Source organism: Pyxicephalus adspersus, chromosome 6 (assembly GCF_032062135.1).
Source record: "Pyxicephalus adspersus chromosome 6, UCB_Pads_2.0, whole genome shotgun sequence".
NCBI classification, from domain to species: domain Eukaryota; kingdom Metazoa; phylum Chordata; class Amphibia; order Anura; family Pyxicephalidae; genus Pyxicephalus; species Pyxicephalus adspersus.
The window spans coordinates 6,846,156-6,860,525 of record NC_092863.1 but is presented as its reverse complement, the minus strand read 5'-3'; the positions used below and the strand labels follow the sequence as shown (position 1 = coordinate 6,860,525).

The 14,370-nt window shown below is 40.8% G+C and overlaps 1 protein-coding gene across 1 annotated transcript; it reads right to left on the bottom strand.

Moving 5' to 3' along the window:
* Window positions 1–440: 440 nt before the first annotated feature.
* Window positions 441–13,893, bottom strand: PRPF6 (pre-mRNA processing factor 6). Its single transcript, XM_072414364.1, has 21 exons — window positions 13,681–13,893; window positions 12,324–12,489; window positions 12,009–12,127; window positions 11,514–11,592; window positions 11,212–11,388; window positions 9,402–9,557; window positions 8,776–8,870; window positions 8,524–8,680; window positions 7,310–7,472; window positions 7,017–7,135; window positions 6,273–6,491; window positions 5,556–5,678; window positions 5,342–5,463; window positions 4,747–4,885; window positions 4,512–4,631; window positions 4,061–4,237; window positions 3,127–3,260; window positions 2,909–3,000; window positions 2,690–2,804; window positions 1,785–1,911; window positions 441–1,068 (listed from the first exon to the last, which is right to left on the bottom strand). Exons 1-21 carry the CDS (start codon window positions 13,839–13,841, stop codon window positions 916–918), a joined length of 2,913 nt encoding a protein of 970 aa, XP_072270465.1. The 5' UTR covers window positions 13,842–13,893; the 3' UTR covers window positions 441–915.
* Window positions 13,894–14,370: the final 477 nt, after the last annotated feature.

Sequence of the window (14,370 nt, the reverse complement as noted above, 5' to 3'; positions counted from 1 at the left end):
AGGACAAAAAGCCAATTAACTCCACCGCAAACCTGACAGGTTAGTGGGGTAAACTCTGTCTGGTTTTGTTTAAAAAATATTTAGAGGATAAGTAAACTTCCATAGTAAAGTAAATTTATCCATTATCCCTCACCTGTACATGTGCATAGGACTCCATGCTTTCATGTATGCGCAGTAGTCCACCACTCTAATGTTTACACAGGATGATAGAGAGCCAATTATATCTATAAAATAGCACATCACGTGCCATTTACATTTCTTAAATACAGATGGGACAACTGGTAACTGTACTTTACTGTGAAAAAAAAAACAAAAACTATCTTTTATATAAAAATGCAAGTTTTCGGTCTCTGATCTCAGAAAACTTTGGAAAAAAGTGGTTAAAAAAACCTTTTGTATAGTTTCCTATATTAAAAAATCTTTCGCAATCACATACAAGATTTGGTTGACATATTTTATGTGATGATCTTTACAGCAAAATACCAAATACATAACACTTGGAGAAGTGTCTTCCCACTCAGATAAACAGTACAATACGATTTTAGACACAAAATATTTGTCAAGTAAGCCAACATAATTTTGTCTGCTATCTATTAACAGTGGGTAACTACAACTTTGCCCCCTCCTAGTGGTCAGTAAGTTGAATGACAGCTAGTTTTATTCTTTAACATTTTGTAGGCATAGCCGATCCCATCTTTTAGAATTTTCACAGAAAATCCAAAGAATTATCTGGGTTTTGAGACACAAACCACTAAGATTATCTGCCCCCAAATGCACTGCCTTAAAATAGTCTTAAAAAGGATTAGGGAACATAAATTAGGGCATCCCATCCCTAACCATATATATATAAAAAATAAAATACACAAGTTTATCAAACAATATGACATGGTGGGGCACCCCTGTACAAATAGCGCCTCAGAAAGTATTCTTGATTTTAGAAGCCACCGAGACAAGGATCTCTCCGATTTTGTTCTGCCAGTTCTTGATGTCCTTAGATACGCCACACCAATGCTCGCCGTGACGCGGTTCTGCATTTTCACAGCGTTTACGGATTTCCTCTTGCTGCTCCTAAATTGAAATTAAAAAGTACATGTAAGTATATGAATGTGTCACATGATCAGCTTCTATGTTCATTAAAAATTTTCCACCGCAATCTGTATTTTATGAGTTAAAGCGTACCTAAATTTAAAATTTTCACTTTACATAAAAGGGTAGACAACCCTTTTATGTAATTTGCCCATCTCACTGAGCATGCAAATTTTTTTTCATCCTATGTCACCGGATCTCGCACCTGGGTCGGGTGGCATAGGATGAAGAATCCAGAAAAGAAGAGATGGCGGCGTCTGAAGCACCGGCTCCAGGACGGATGCCGGGATGACGTGGGGCCAGATGCAAGATACCCACGGATGGATCAGACTGCCCTGCGGGATTGAAGGTAAGTGAGTTGTTTTTTTGGGCAGTTTTTAGTTTAGTTCCTCTTTACATGAAGACCACACAGTTTAAGGGCTGTCAGAATGAACACTGGTATCTGCTGTACTGTACTGGGCCCCATAGTACATTTTACAGTTGCCGTGTTTAAGAAATGCTCGGCAATTGTAATTAAAGATGGAGGTGAGGAAGAGGCAGTAGTTTTTCACAGAGCTTCTGCACAAAGTAGCCACAAACATCTCTCTACTCTTTTACATGAGCAGTCACTAGTGGAAACTAATAAAGCCCTTTAAAATACTTTTAAATGTATAAGTTTTCATAGGTTACATAAACCAAAGGAAGCCCTAAGTACTCACCTCTGTGCCATGCTGCAGTTCAAATTTATAGAATGTTGCCCAGGCATCGCCAAGGTCAGAATCAATCTTCACTGTGCGGTGAAACCAGTCACGTGCTTTTGAAATTTTCCGCTCACTCCAAAATAACCTGATAAGAAAATAAGCAAAAAGAATGGTTTGAGTCAGGGATATAACACTTTGTGCGGATAAAATGCTTCAGTGCAGTGTTATGAAAACAAATGAGCATTGAGTTGAGGTGTGCCAGTAAAGTTGGTTTGGCGTTCTGAGGTACCTCAATGAACTACAGTTTGTGCATTTTTGTAAAAGGCCCATGTAAATGTCACCATTTCTTTTATCCAAGTTAGACCTTACACAAATGGATCTGTCAGCCAACATGCAGTGCTCCAATGGGCTTACAAGAAAAGTCCAACATAATATTTGTACAATGTACTAAAACTTATCCAAATTACAATCAACAAGCTTAAGAGAGGAGAATAATTTAGGGGTACAGATTGAAGCAACTTTTAATGCCCAATGAAACTTTAGGTTAGAAATATGTAAGAGGAAGTATGCAGAGGGTGTACAAAGTCTCAGATTTATTTCTTCAGAAAGCTGCTATGGTCAGAGTAGAAAAGCCTTTACCCTGCCAGAACTCCAGACGTGGATTGTTGCTCTCAGTTTGGAACAAGTGGCGTTTATGCATAGGTCCAGCACAACCGCCAACAAGTCAAATATAGGGCTGTTGTTTTAGCATGGGCTGAATGCAAGGTATGGTCTGACTTTGCAGTCTCTGGTACTACTTTTCTATGTCAGATCTTGGGAATAAATACAAATATTTTTTCAACTAAAAGTTCTTACTACTTCTCTTACTACCAAGTCTTTACAGCACTTTAATTATGAATAAATAATGTAGGTCAGACACTTACTTGGCCACTGCCAGTAGTACATGGGGGTCATGTTCACACTTCTTGAGGGCATCAACACTTTTTGTCTTTCTTTGGGGTCTGGCTTCTAAGAATATGGCTTCTGCCCAAAGAATTCCTGTGAAAAGTCACAAAACGTTTCTCACATGCAGGTAAAATAATTTCCCATTTATTTGAAATAATTCCATGAATTTGCCCCACTAAATATTTACTAGGTTTTACCTGAATTAGGACACTCCTGCAGAGCCTTTGCCATTAAGGTATTTGCAATATTCTTTAGCCCAGCCCTGAACTCCAGACGTACTGACTCCAACCTGCAGAGAAAGGAGCAGTTAGCAGTCATGCAATACAAACAGAACTCTTGTGGCAGCTTATGCATACTAACAGTAACCAAGATCTCAGACAATCTAATTAAAGAAGGAAAGAATGGCCAATCTCACCATAGCTCAGCAGTCTTTGGATTCTTCAGACGACTTTTTTCAAGGATAGCCCGGGCCCTGGTCAACTGGCCCACATTCTCCTCCAGTCTGGAAAGCAATAGCCACAGTGGAATAGAATGTGGGCATTTCTTCAGCTGTAACAAAAGAAGCAAGGTGTGGATGTAAACACAAGTACAAAAAACTTAACCATTTAATAACATAAAACTGAAGTAAGAAACTGGAGAAAATTACAATATGGCAACACAGAAAACATGCATAGAAAGAAATCATAATATGGTAATTACTTAGGTCCTTCATGCAGGTAATGACAGACAATCAGTCAATCATATATATCTGGCATTTAAAGCTTTGATTTTTTTTTTTATCATGAGGGCCAGCATTTAGTGGTTGACAACTTCAACATTTTTGTTTCTTGCTATAGTCAGAGACACCAAGGACTAGAGAGGACCTATTAAAATATACGGGAGGACGACCTAGGCAGAGTTAGCAGGTCATAGGACACCTGAAATATGGCATTACCCTCGTGCACTCACATATGATCTCCTGTTTTCCGTGAAGGCACTGTCATGACAAGCCAGAAACTAACATAGCAAAAAAAGTGCTAACATTCATAAATTTGTTTACATATTGGTATATATATGTTTTCAAATTGAAACTTTCATAAATACACCTGCACATTGTGCATATTTCAGCATATGTGCAATGGTAAGTGGTTTCTCTTTCATGAGGATACTAAAATCTAGTAAAACCTTTCCTGCTGCAAAAACAAGAGTGTCCACCTTTACAACATTTTTATGTTGCCTTTTGAATCAGAAAACATATATGACAATAATATTTCTGCTCTGAATACCCACTTTCCAAGCTTCTGCTATCAACTATAAAACTGACACAAAGACCTGTAATGCATTAAACAGACACAGGAGTTAGCACTCACCCCCTGATTGTATGATTCTCTGGCTTTTTCCACCTGCTGCCTCTGCTCCTCAATTTGCCCCATCATCATCCAAAGTTTGGGGAAATCCTCATAGTGACGTAGCGCCTCTTCACACAATTCCATTGCAGCATCGATTTTCCCCAACACCCACTCCAGCTTGACAGATTTCATGAAGACCTAAATAAGGACAAGAGCAGGACAGTATTAGATGGCAGGAATCCTGAATGGGTCACAATAAATACCACAATGAAGGAGAATTATGATGGCCACACCTGTGCAAATGACAGCTGCACTTTAATAATCAACAGCTGTTGAAGGGATGTTTGATTAACAAGCATGCAGCAATCACATGACCGCTAATATTTAATATGCTTGCTTAGCAATATATTTTTTATTTCACACAGGCACGGGTCATAATACCTCTTCCCATAAAAAAAAACAAAAAATGTACCCTGGCAGTAGGAGCACTGCTTCTAGCCTTCGCCAGCAGTCGTCGGGCTCTTTCATACTCGTTATTCTCAGACTCTAATTTCACGGCAGCCAGCCAAATCTCCTCACTGTTCGGATTGGCCTAAAAAAAAAAAAAAAAAAAAAGAAAAATGTTATACAGCATTTCTAAACAAATAAATACACAAAATAAAAATAGCAAATGTTTTTAAAAAAATGCGTGCAACCTTAAAGCTTACCTGAAAGGCAAGGGCAAGAATACTTCTAGCAGCTGGCACATCACCTGCCAGCCATTTAGACTTGGCACCCATCAGCCACAGAACCTCAGCTTTCGGACAATGGGCGACAGCTCTCTGCAGGAGGGTCTCCAAAGATTCCCTGTAAGGACAGAGGAAGGAATTAAGAAATTAATTTCTAAATTAAACACAATACTTCCACAGCAGAAAGCAGAAAGCGGGGCCTGAGGAAATCCTAACTCCAAGTATTCATTTATAAATGGGAATAGGGTGCTAAACATCTGTCAGGTTTTCACTTTTAATCTTTATGGGAAAGAAGAGAAAATCTTTCCTAAGTGGGAGAAACCCAATCACACCAGTTGTCACCATAGCAGGTGCCTCATTAGGTGATTTCCCTTCAACTCCTGCTCCGGTCACAGCTGCAACATTTAGAGTTTTTAAATGAGTTACCATTCCCAGTGGGGAAACAGGCAACAATTAAATCCTGACAAAGGTTCTAAAACTGATTTGCTCCATCCAAATAAAAGAAAAAGTTGATATGGCGAGGGATGTCACTGGAAGTAAAATTATGTACAATTTAATATGATGCTGCACACACCTTGTTCCATGATTCTTTTCAAAATAGGCAGCTCGTAGCCACACACTTTTCTTGCTGGGGAACACCTGTAGAGCATGTGCATAGATGGCACGGGCACACTCCAGTGCACCATGGGAAACACACTGTAAAAAAATGATAGAGACATGGTATTAAAAACAATGGGTTTATTTGGTTATTTAAAACATAACCAACTTACATTACACAAAAAACTTACGCTTTCAGCATCCTCCATCCATGTGTGCTTCCTGTCCTCCTCTTCAATGCCAATTCCAATAACTGCTCTGATGACAGCTTGGCATGTCACTACGCTGCCAGCTTTATCGCACTCCTCTGCATCCTACACATGAATCAAAAAGCATGAAAAAAACAGCTTTTTAATAGTCACATATAATTACTTAGTAGTTTCAGCATCTACTATAGATTGCTTTAAGAAAAAGCTGGATGATTTCACAGAATATAACTGGAGATTAAGGCTTTAAAGTAAAAATAACAGTGACTTTTGATCCAGGGAACATCTGATTGTCTCATGGAATCAGGAAGGAATTTTTTCCCCCCTGTTGAAGCAAGTTGTACCAGGGTTTTTTTTTGCCTTCCTCTGGACAAACTATGTCTTATAGGGTTTTATATCGGGGATATGTTTATTTCCCTATTGGTTGAACTTGATGGTCTTTTTTCAACCTAACCTACTATGTAACTAACCTTCAATTATTTTATAGTAAAGTCTGAAAAAAAAGTATGAAAAAGAAAGCATTTCTACATAATTTAAACCAATTATTTTTATACATATAAAAAAGTTATATCTTTTCTTAGACCTGTAATTCTGAAGTTCATAAATTTCATCAAATAAATCAGCAAGCTAATTATATAGATGTACTTTTTCACAAACATTCATCCCTGTTACATATTTCTCACAAGCATAATTCACATTTACCTGTATCCACTGTTCTCGGTTGATCTCTACTCCATTGGCTCTCAAAGATGTGATGGCTCTGTCCACAATTTTGTCCACCATCTGTGTGTTGCCATTGGCCTCCTCCAGTTTGGCAGCTGTGATCCAAATGTGTCTGTCAGTAGGGATGTTTTCTCGAGCTTTGTTTAAGACCTTGCGGGCATTCTCATAGGTCTCCAACCTGGCCAATGCCAACCACAACTACACCAAAAGATAAGAGAAAAAAAGTTTAAAGAAAATCTATGCTTTATCAGGTAGTGCCATTAACCACTTCTCTCGCATAATTTAAGCTTTCACTTAAAATACATTAGCAATGGAATTGCTAAGAAGTCCATTTACCCAAAATGTACAAAATACGACAATATAGAGTGGACTTCAAAAATCTTAAGGGTATTGGCAGTGTTCCCTCCAGCCCCTTTTAGCTGGGCGTACCACCCGGCACTTTTCAGTGACCACCGGCTGTTTTTGGGTGGCTACTGAAGAGTTGGGTCACAATACCCACCCTGCCACCCGCCTACAATTTCTTAACCAGCTTAAAAAATATTACGGGGTAAACACTGGGTATTAGTAAAAGACATTAGAAAGGTTTTGACTAAGAAGAAACATAAAGCTAAACCCTAGTAATCAAACAAAATCTATCTTGCAGTGGCTTCAATAAAGAAGATGGTGGTTACTCTTCTTTGCACACTGCAATATTACCTGAATAGGAAACATAATAAGTCTCACCTCTACGCTTGTAGGGCAGCATTCTACAGCACGACTCAACATGATTCTTGCATCCTCAGGCTCCTCCAATTCCACAGCAGCCTTCCATAAGCGGACAGAATTTGGAACATGTTCGAGAGCTGTGCAGAGAGGACAAAGTTTACTACTTGAGAAATAGTAAAAGCAATTCTGCAGACACTCAGCAACACTTTCCAGTTAAGCCACATAGGTGAACATTACACACAGCAGCCACTCCCAACTCCATGCTCAATCTCAACTTTCAGATGTTGGTATGTTTATCATAGTACAATTACCTTTCCGGAGCACTCGCTTTTTTGCTCGAAGGTCAGTTTCCAGCTCGGCAGCTCGGATGTAGATACGGACAGACTGTGGAAGGTGACAAATGGCCTGAGCCACGACAGCCTTTGCTGTGTCTCCTGGCTGCAGACGGGCTGCTTCTAACCATACATCTTCACTCTGTGGCCAAGAAAAAAAAAAAAAAAAAAAAAAACATTAAAGCATACAGATCTCCCTGACCAAGGCAAGATGATAGCCGTACGTTTATTATTAGATTATCAAATCTCCCGTAATACTAAAAAGAAAAGAAAAAATGCAAAATCCATCATTCTCAATTTTTTAATGCTTTATGGTGTTGAGGGATAGAAAGTACCGTGAATACCCAGTATCTAACATTACCAAATCAGGTGTACCCTTATAACATGCCTCTTAATAAAACAACCTACTGAATTGGGGGAGAAAATCTTCAAAGACCCTATTCTTGGAGTAATCAGGTAACCAAAAATCATCCCATGAAAATGTGCTTTTATTTCATTCTTAGGTTTCATTTATATTTTGTAGACATCCACAAACCCTGTGATTGCCGACTGGTGATGTGATTAAATTTGGATGTGATGTCAGTAGCCCCAGGAGACTCGGGGCTTTACCTCAAGTGACACCCTTCTATTTTCTGTTTCTCCTTTCCAAGCAGAAACATGAAAGATGGAGGGGAGAGGGTAAGGAACGTGGCCTTCAGAAAGCCCGAGTTTCTAGCAAGCTAAAAGGCACATTTAAAGTGAGTAAAATATAATTTAAAGAAAAGGAGAACACTGAAAGCATTTGAAAGACGTCATTTTCTGTACTTTTATGCGGGTGACTGGATACACAGAGAAAGAACAGAAATTTAACATGATTATGGTACCAGATGCTGACAGTGGTAGGGCCTTTGTTGATAGGCTTTAAGAATTTCACATTTTGCACACGATGCAGCAGGTACCTCAGAGCTTCAACATTATTGAAGCAACTGAACCTAAGAAATAGAGTAAAATAACACTACACCAAGCACCTAAAAATCTTAAAGCTAGCAATTAACCTTTGCTTAGGTCCCAAGTCAAATAGAAAACATTGGAACCTATTTCCACACAACAGCATCCCAAAGAAAATCAGCAGGATTGTGGGCATGCCTGTTTGAAAATGTTGGGCATCTTAAACCTGAAAAATTCTTCCAAAAAAAAAAAAAAATACTAATCACCTTAGGACACATTTCTGTTCCTTTCATAATGAGATTACGAGCCACCTGAAGCTTGCCAGTAACTTCCTCCAGACGAGCAGAGGCAATCCAGGCAGGCGGATGGTGTGGGTTGGTTTCTCGCACAGACTTCAGCAGCAGACGGGCTTTCTTAATATCACTGATTAGAGAGCGAAAATATGAAAAAAAGATTAGCTAGCCGAATGACAACATATAAACATAATAGCACTATTGTCACACTATCACAACACATACTTGATGTCACCTCCATGGGTAGGGATCATAGAGTTTAGATCAGTCAGGTAACCTTTGGGATCAACCACAGTTTGGCCACTCACAGAGTCAGACACCTGGAAAAAGGAATAGGTTGTATATTATCATTCATTTTTGTAAATGTAAAAATATCTAAAACATTGTGTTAACACACGCCAAATAAAACATACGTGTCACCTGAAACCAGACATGACTATAGCGAATAAGTACATACTTGCAAGCTAAAAATGAACCGTGTGACCGTTGTAAAATGTTGAACACAACTGCAAGTCATTATATGTTAGAGAACAAAATATTGTGCATTATTTTTTTTCCTGACAAACTGTACGTTAAATTAAATTACATGTTAAGGCTGTTTTAGGTAAAACATTTTGATCTGCCAGTAACCAATGAGCGTTTAATCACCCGTGCATTATTGAAAACAGTAAATCATTGAAAGCAAACTAAAAACTGGTAAACTGCAGTATATTACATTTTATTGAATAGACCTAGATACACTTGAAAGTGAAAATAGATGGCGATTTTACACATTTCGTCTCGTCAGCAGATGTAAACTTTTTTTTGGAGTTAAAATAAAAATAAAGCTAGGGTCTCCTTTTGATACCCACCTGGCTTAGCCTCATGTCCATCAGTGTGTTTCTGGCCTGTCCTATCTTCCTCATGTCCAATTCTCCAGAGCCAGGTGTCATCAGACCTGGGGTCATTCCTCCTGGGTATGGGCTATTCAGACCACCAGGGAAAGGAGTATTTAGCCCCCCAAATTGCTAAAAGAAGAAAGTAATGTTAAATTAAACAAAATGAGAAAGCAGGGTAATAATTAATTCATTATGAAGTTTAAAAAAAAAAAAACAAACACCACCCCAATGCCCCAAAAAAATAATACAGTAGAACCTCGGTTGTCCGGCACCCATGGGGTATGGCCGATTCCGGATAAGTGTAGTTTCCAGTTAACTGGGGTTTCTCAGCCATTAAGCATTCTAGGCTTGAATGGGGAGACTTGTCACTAGTCACCTCTAGTGCTGAATGGCTGCCAAAAGGGAAACCATAATGACGCTTGAATTGTCATCGAAGTTTCCCTTTTCTCAGCCAATAACAGAGCAATCAGCAGAGCTCTGCTCTACTCTCCCGACAGCTCTTGCAGGCCTAGGGGAGCTGTGGTATGTGTTCTTGGATGTAGAACACATGCCATAGCTCCAGCTAGGGCTGCAGGCGCAATCAAAAAAGCAGAGCTGGCGGGTACCAGTTATCTAAACTTTTGCAGCATATGACAAAAACACTGGGCCTTGCAGACACTGCTCCCATATTTAAATTAAATAAAGTAGAACCCTGGTTATCCGGAACTCCGATAACCGGGGTTCTAGGGAATTTAATTGCAATATGGAAGCAGTGTCTGCAAGGCCCAGTATTTTTGTCATATGCTGCAAACATTCTTTCACTAATTTCTGGTAAAGACATCAGGTTTAGGTGGAGCTAGTTTACATGCACCCAGTGGGTACTAGAAAATACAGCAAAACTGTAAATGCACGTCTGGAGTTCTTGGGATTCAGAAATTATTGTAATTCAGTCAGTTTTGTACTTTTTACACCCCTGCCATCAAGAAAAACAAGGACAGATGACACCAATTTTGTGGTCTAGCTTTGCAGCTTCCCACTTTAAATTTTAACCTCTACACTTGATATTGGATGTGCATTGGAAAATTGGTAGAAAATGCAGGAAGGTAACCAAGGAAAGCTTAATCCTCAACTAGTAGAGAAGTTATTTTGCTGAATCTGAATGACAGGAAGCCAAGAAGTGCCAAAAAATTGTATATTAGTTTACTTTTTACTTAACCATCCTACCAGGCCTCTGACTGGTTCTCGTCTCCTTTTATACCCTTCACAGCTTTCTAAATTTAATTAACGAAAAACCCCCTCAGCCAATCCTCTCTGTTAAATGTCATGTGCTTATGTTACTTGACCCCCCCTGCCTAGACTAATTCTAATAAGTTTAATTGAGAAAAAAAAAACTGTAAACACAAAGGAACAAATATTTTCATTCAGTTAAATGTTAACACATGCTCATTTAATATTTCTTGACTGAAGCAGGGAAACCTGCTCCCCATATTACCCCCAGGGGAGTTTACCAAAATAATTAATGCAAATACAAAATAAGTATTAGTAAAGCCAAAGTGTGTTTTGGATTTGGACTAGTTAAAGGAGAAATAAAGATTCAGATTAAAAAAAAATTGGATCAGGCAGGGTATTATTGCAGAAAAGGACTGGCTATGTCCCTTTTGCAGTAATCCTTCCTACCTGCCTGATCAACATCTCTCCTGCCATAATTGCTTAAGATTGGGGTTAGTTGCAGGGGTTATCCAGACACATTCTGGCTTCCCCTACAACTGCCAGAATTGAAGGAACTTTCGTAATCACCACTCACCGTCTGTCGTGGATCAACAGTCGAGTGGCTCTCTCCTGTTTGCAAATGCTTGGCAAAGAAGCTGTCCGGAACTGGAGTGAGCTTCTCATGGCGAGGATTTCTTTGGCGTTTGTTACGGGCATCACCAACCTCAGGGATGCTTAACCACTCTTCCTCTGTAACTTCAGCTAGTTTTCTCTAAACAGGAAAAAATATATGCAATAGATGCCTTGATAAAGGACAATAAAACAACCGGAATCCAAATAAAAAAAAGTTGCTGCTTTCACATTACTAAGCAACAATGTAAACTTTAAAAAAGTTACCTTTAAATCCGAAAATTGCTGCTGGATTTTGGGTCTCTCCATACGGTATTTTTCAATTTCTTCTTTCTCTCTTTGTTCTCTGTTGTCCAAATAAATAAATAAACAATCTATTACACAGTAAAACAAAACACTATGTGAAGTGTAAGAAAAAAATTTCTACCTCCCTGCCACCAGTACTATCCTTTACTTCCTAGCATTCTGTGCAGCTAACAGGAGCAAGGGCAGGAAGCCATGTACAAAACCCAGAAAACCAGAAAAAAAGGGGCAAAGGTAACAATTGGTGATGTACCCTAGATTTTACAATTCTTCTCCAGTAGTTAATGTACGATGTATGAATGTTTTGTTTGTGAATCTGGCTGTATTTTACATGTGTATTGCTGTGTTTCCTTTTGTATCTCGTTATCTTGCTTTCAACAAAAATATAGTTTAAAAGAGAAAATGAGTAACTAATTACGTCCTTTCTATCACCACATCAATGATTATTTATTCACTCACCTTCTTTCCTTTCTTCTTTCATCCATTCTTTTGTCTAAGGCAGCATAAATGGCATCGGCTTCTTCGTCATCCTTCTCATAAGGGCCGCTGGAAAACAGACTGCCGGCGTAACCATTAAACTGTAAAGATAAAAAATGTTTCAAGCTTCAGTGTGAATCTAAATTTGTTACAACGCATGAAAACAAGTTCTACAAACTTTACAGTTTTTCCCCAGCGTTATACATGGGCACATCAGCCTTATATTTTATACTAGCAGTTTTACATCCCAGTGTGCTCAGACCACCATACACATAATACACACAATTCTTCAATTACCTCATCGTAGTTGGTATCATTCAAATCTTCATCGTCATCATCTGCCTGATTTTTCTTCATCTGGTCCCCAACTGTTCTTTTTCCTGGCGGGGCATGGCGATCGTCCACTGGGTCATTGGCATCACGAGCCGGACCGATATCAGAACGGGTGGTAAAACCCGTGGCACTGCAGATCAACAAGATGATCATAAACTAGGGCTAAAACATTGCTAACCTACATGTCCCGTCAGTCTACCAGCATCACCCTGCATGCCCCCTGCGCCTCCGCATCCCCTCAGTGTATCCCCGTCAACCAGCAGCACCCCCAGCGATACCTAAAATGTCCCCTGCCACCAACACCCCCAGCGTGCCCTGACCAACACCCCCAGCGTCCCGTCAGTGCCCCAGCAATACCCTCAGCATCCACTGCCAGCAATACCCTCAGTGTATCCTCCAGTCACCCAGCAACACCCTCAGTGATACCTACAGTGGCCCCTGCCAGTGCCCCAGCAATACCCTCAGTGTATCCCCCAGTCACCAAGCAACACCCCTAGCACCACCATCAGGAACACCCCCAGTGACCAAAGAACACCCCTAGCACCACCATCAGGAACACCCTCAGCAATACCTACAATGTCCATTGTCACCAACAACCCCGGCGTGCCCTGCCCCAGCAGTATTCTCAGTGTCCCCTGCCAGTCCCCCAGCATAACCCCTTAGTGTATCCCCCAGTCACCCAGCGAAAGCACCACCAACAGGAACACCATCAGCAATACCTACAGTGTCCCCTGCAAGTCCGAAAGCAATACCCTTAGCGTATCCCCCAGTCACCTCGACAGGAACACCCTCAGCGATGCCCCCAGTGTCCCCTACAACCAACACCCCCAGCGTCCCCGCCAGCAATACCCTCAGTGTATCCCCCAGTTACCCAGCAGCACCCCCCAACAGAAACACCCTCAGCGACACCCCCAGCGTGCCCTGCCACCAACATCCTCAGTGTATCCCTCAGCCACCCAGCACCACCAACAGGTACAACCTCAGCGATACCTACAATGTCCCCTGCCAGTCCACCAGCATTAGCCTTAGTGATACCAATCGTGTCCCCACCAGTCATGCCCTCAGTGTACCCTCCAGCAATGTCCCCCAGCATGCCGGACAGTTTCACCCCCGCCCCCCCATTTCTTTGCACCCCCCTCAGTGCCCTCATCACCCCTTTATTGCCCCCATAGTTCTCTGTGTCCCTGTTCCCCTCATTACCTCACAGTATCGCCTCCTAACCTCCTCTACGTTCCATACCATAGTCTACCCTCAAACCCACCTCTCCTCATTTTGCCCTCACACCCCATTTCCCTCCAGTGGCGCCCCTTCGTTGTCTCACCCTCTGCCCAGACCCGGCACGTATCCCAGAGGGGCCGGCATGCCCAGGAAAGGCTTCTTCTTCTTGTTCATGGTGCCAGTGATAGAGGCGGTCAAGCCGGACACTCCACCGGGGTTCCCGGCTCCCGAGGGCCCGGGTGCTGAAGACGAGGAAGCCGCCATGTTCCTTACACAAGCAGCATCGACCACAACGTTTTCCCACAATGCTCCCTGCCAACTTCCGGTCTAACCCTTCGGTCACTAGAGGGGAATAAAGAAGACTTGGACGCCATTTTGGTAAAGCTCAAACTGAGCCGAATGTAAATTGGCGGGAACATGGCTCCGCTGTGTGGTCACGTGATACAGCTGCCTCAGGGTTCTTAGACTTATCTTTGTACCATAAAGTAGCGATTTTCAAATTTAGAATTCCCTTTTTTGGATTTCTACCTACCCTCAGGTAACTTCTAAAAAGATTTCGGAGGTAAATGATAACATATTATTGGCACTTCTCAGACCACCATTGCTGCTAAACTGAAAACTGAGCAAATGTCTTGTAAAAGTGCTGAAAAGCTAGACGCAGCTTGAAAAAATATTAAAAAATACTAAATTGTAAACAAAAAAGGCCAAACTGACCTAATTTTTCTTTTTACCTTTTTCTGACCCTTTTTCTAATTACCAATGGGGTGAAATTGAGGTAATATGTGAGCAATGG

Excerpts from the sequence above, each read along its gene's own strand:
- PRPF6 (XM_072414364.1), bottom strand. The coding sequence starts at position 13,841 with ATGGCGGCTTCCTCGTCTTCAGCACCCGGGCCCTCGGGAGCCGGGAAC. Across the intron at positions 11,593-12,008 it reads GAAAGAAGAAAGGAAAGAAG|AGAACAAAGAGAGAAAGAAG; the intron begins GTGAGTGAATAA and ends TTTGGACAACAG. Across the intron at positions 4,632-4,746 it reads TTCTTGCCCTTGCCTTTCAG|GCCAATCCGAACAGTGAGGA; the intron begins GTAAGCTTTAAG and ends TTTTTTTTTTAG.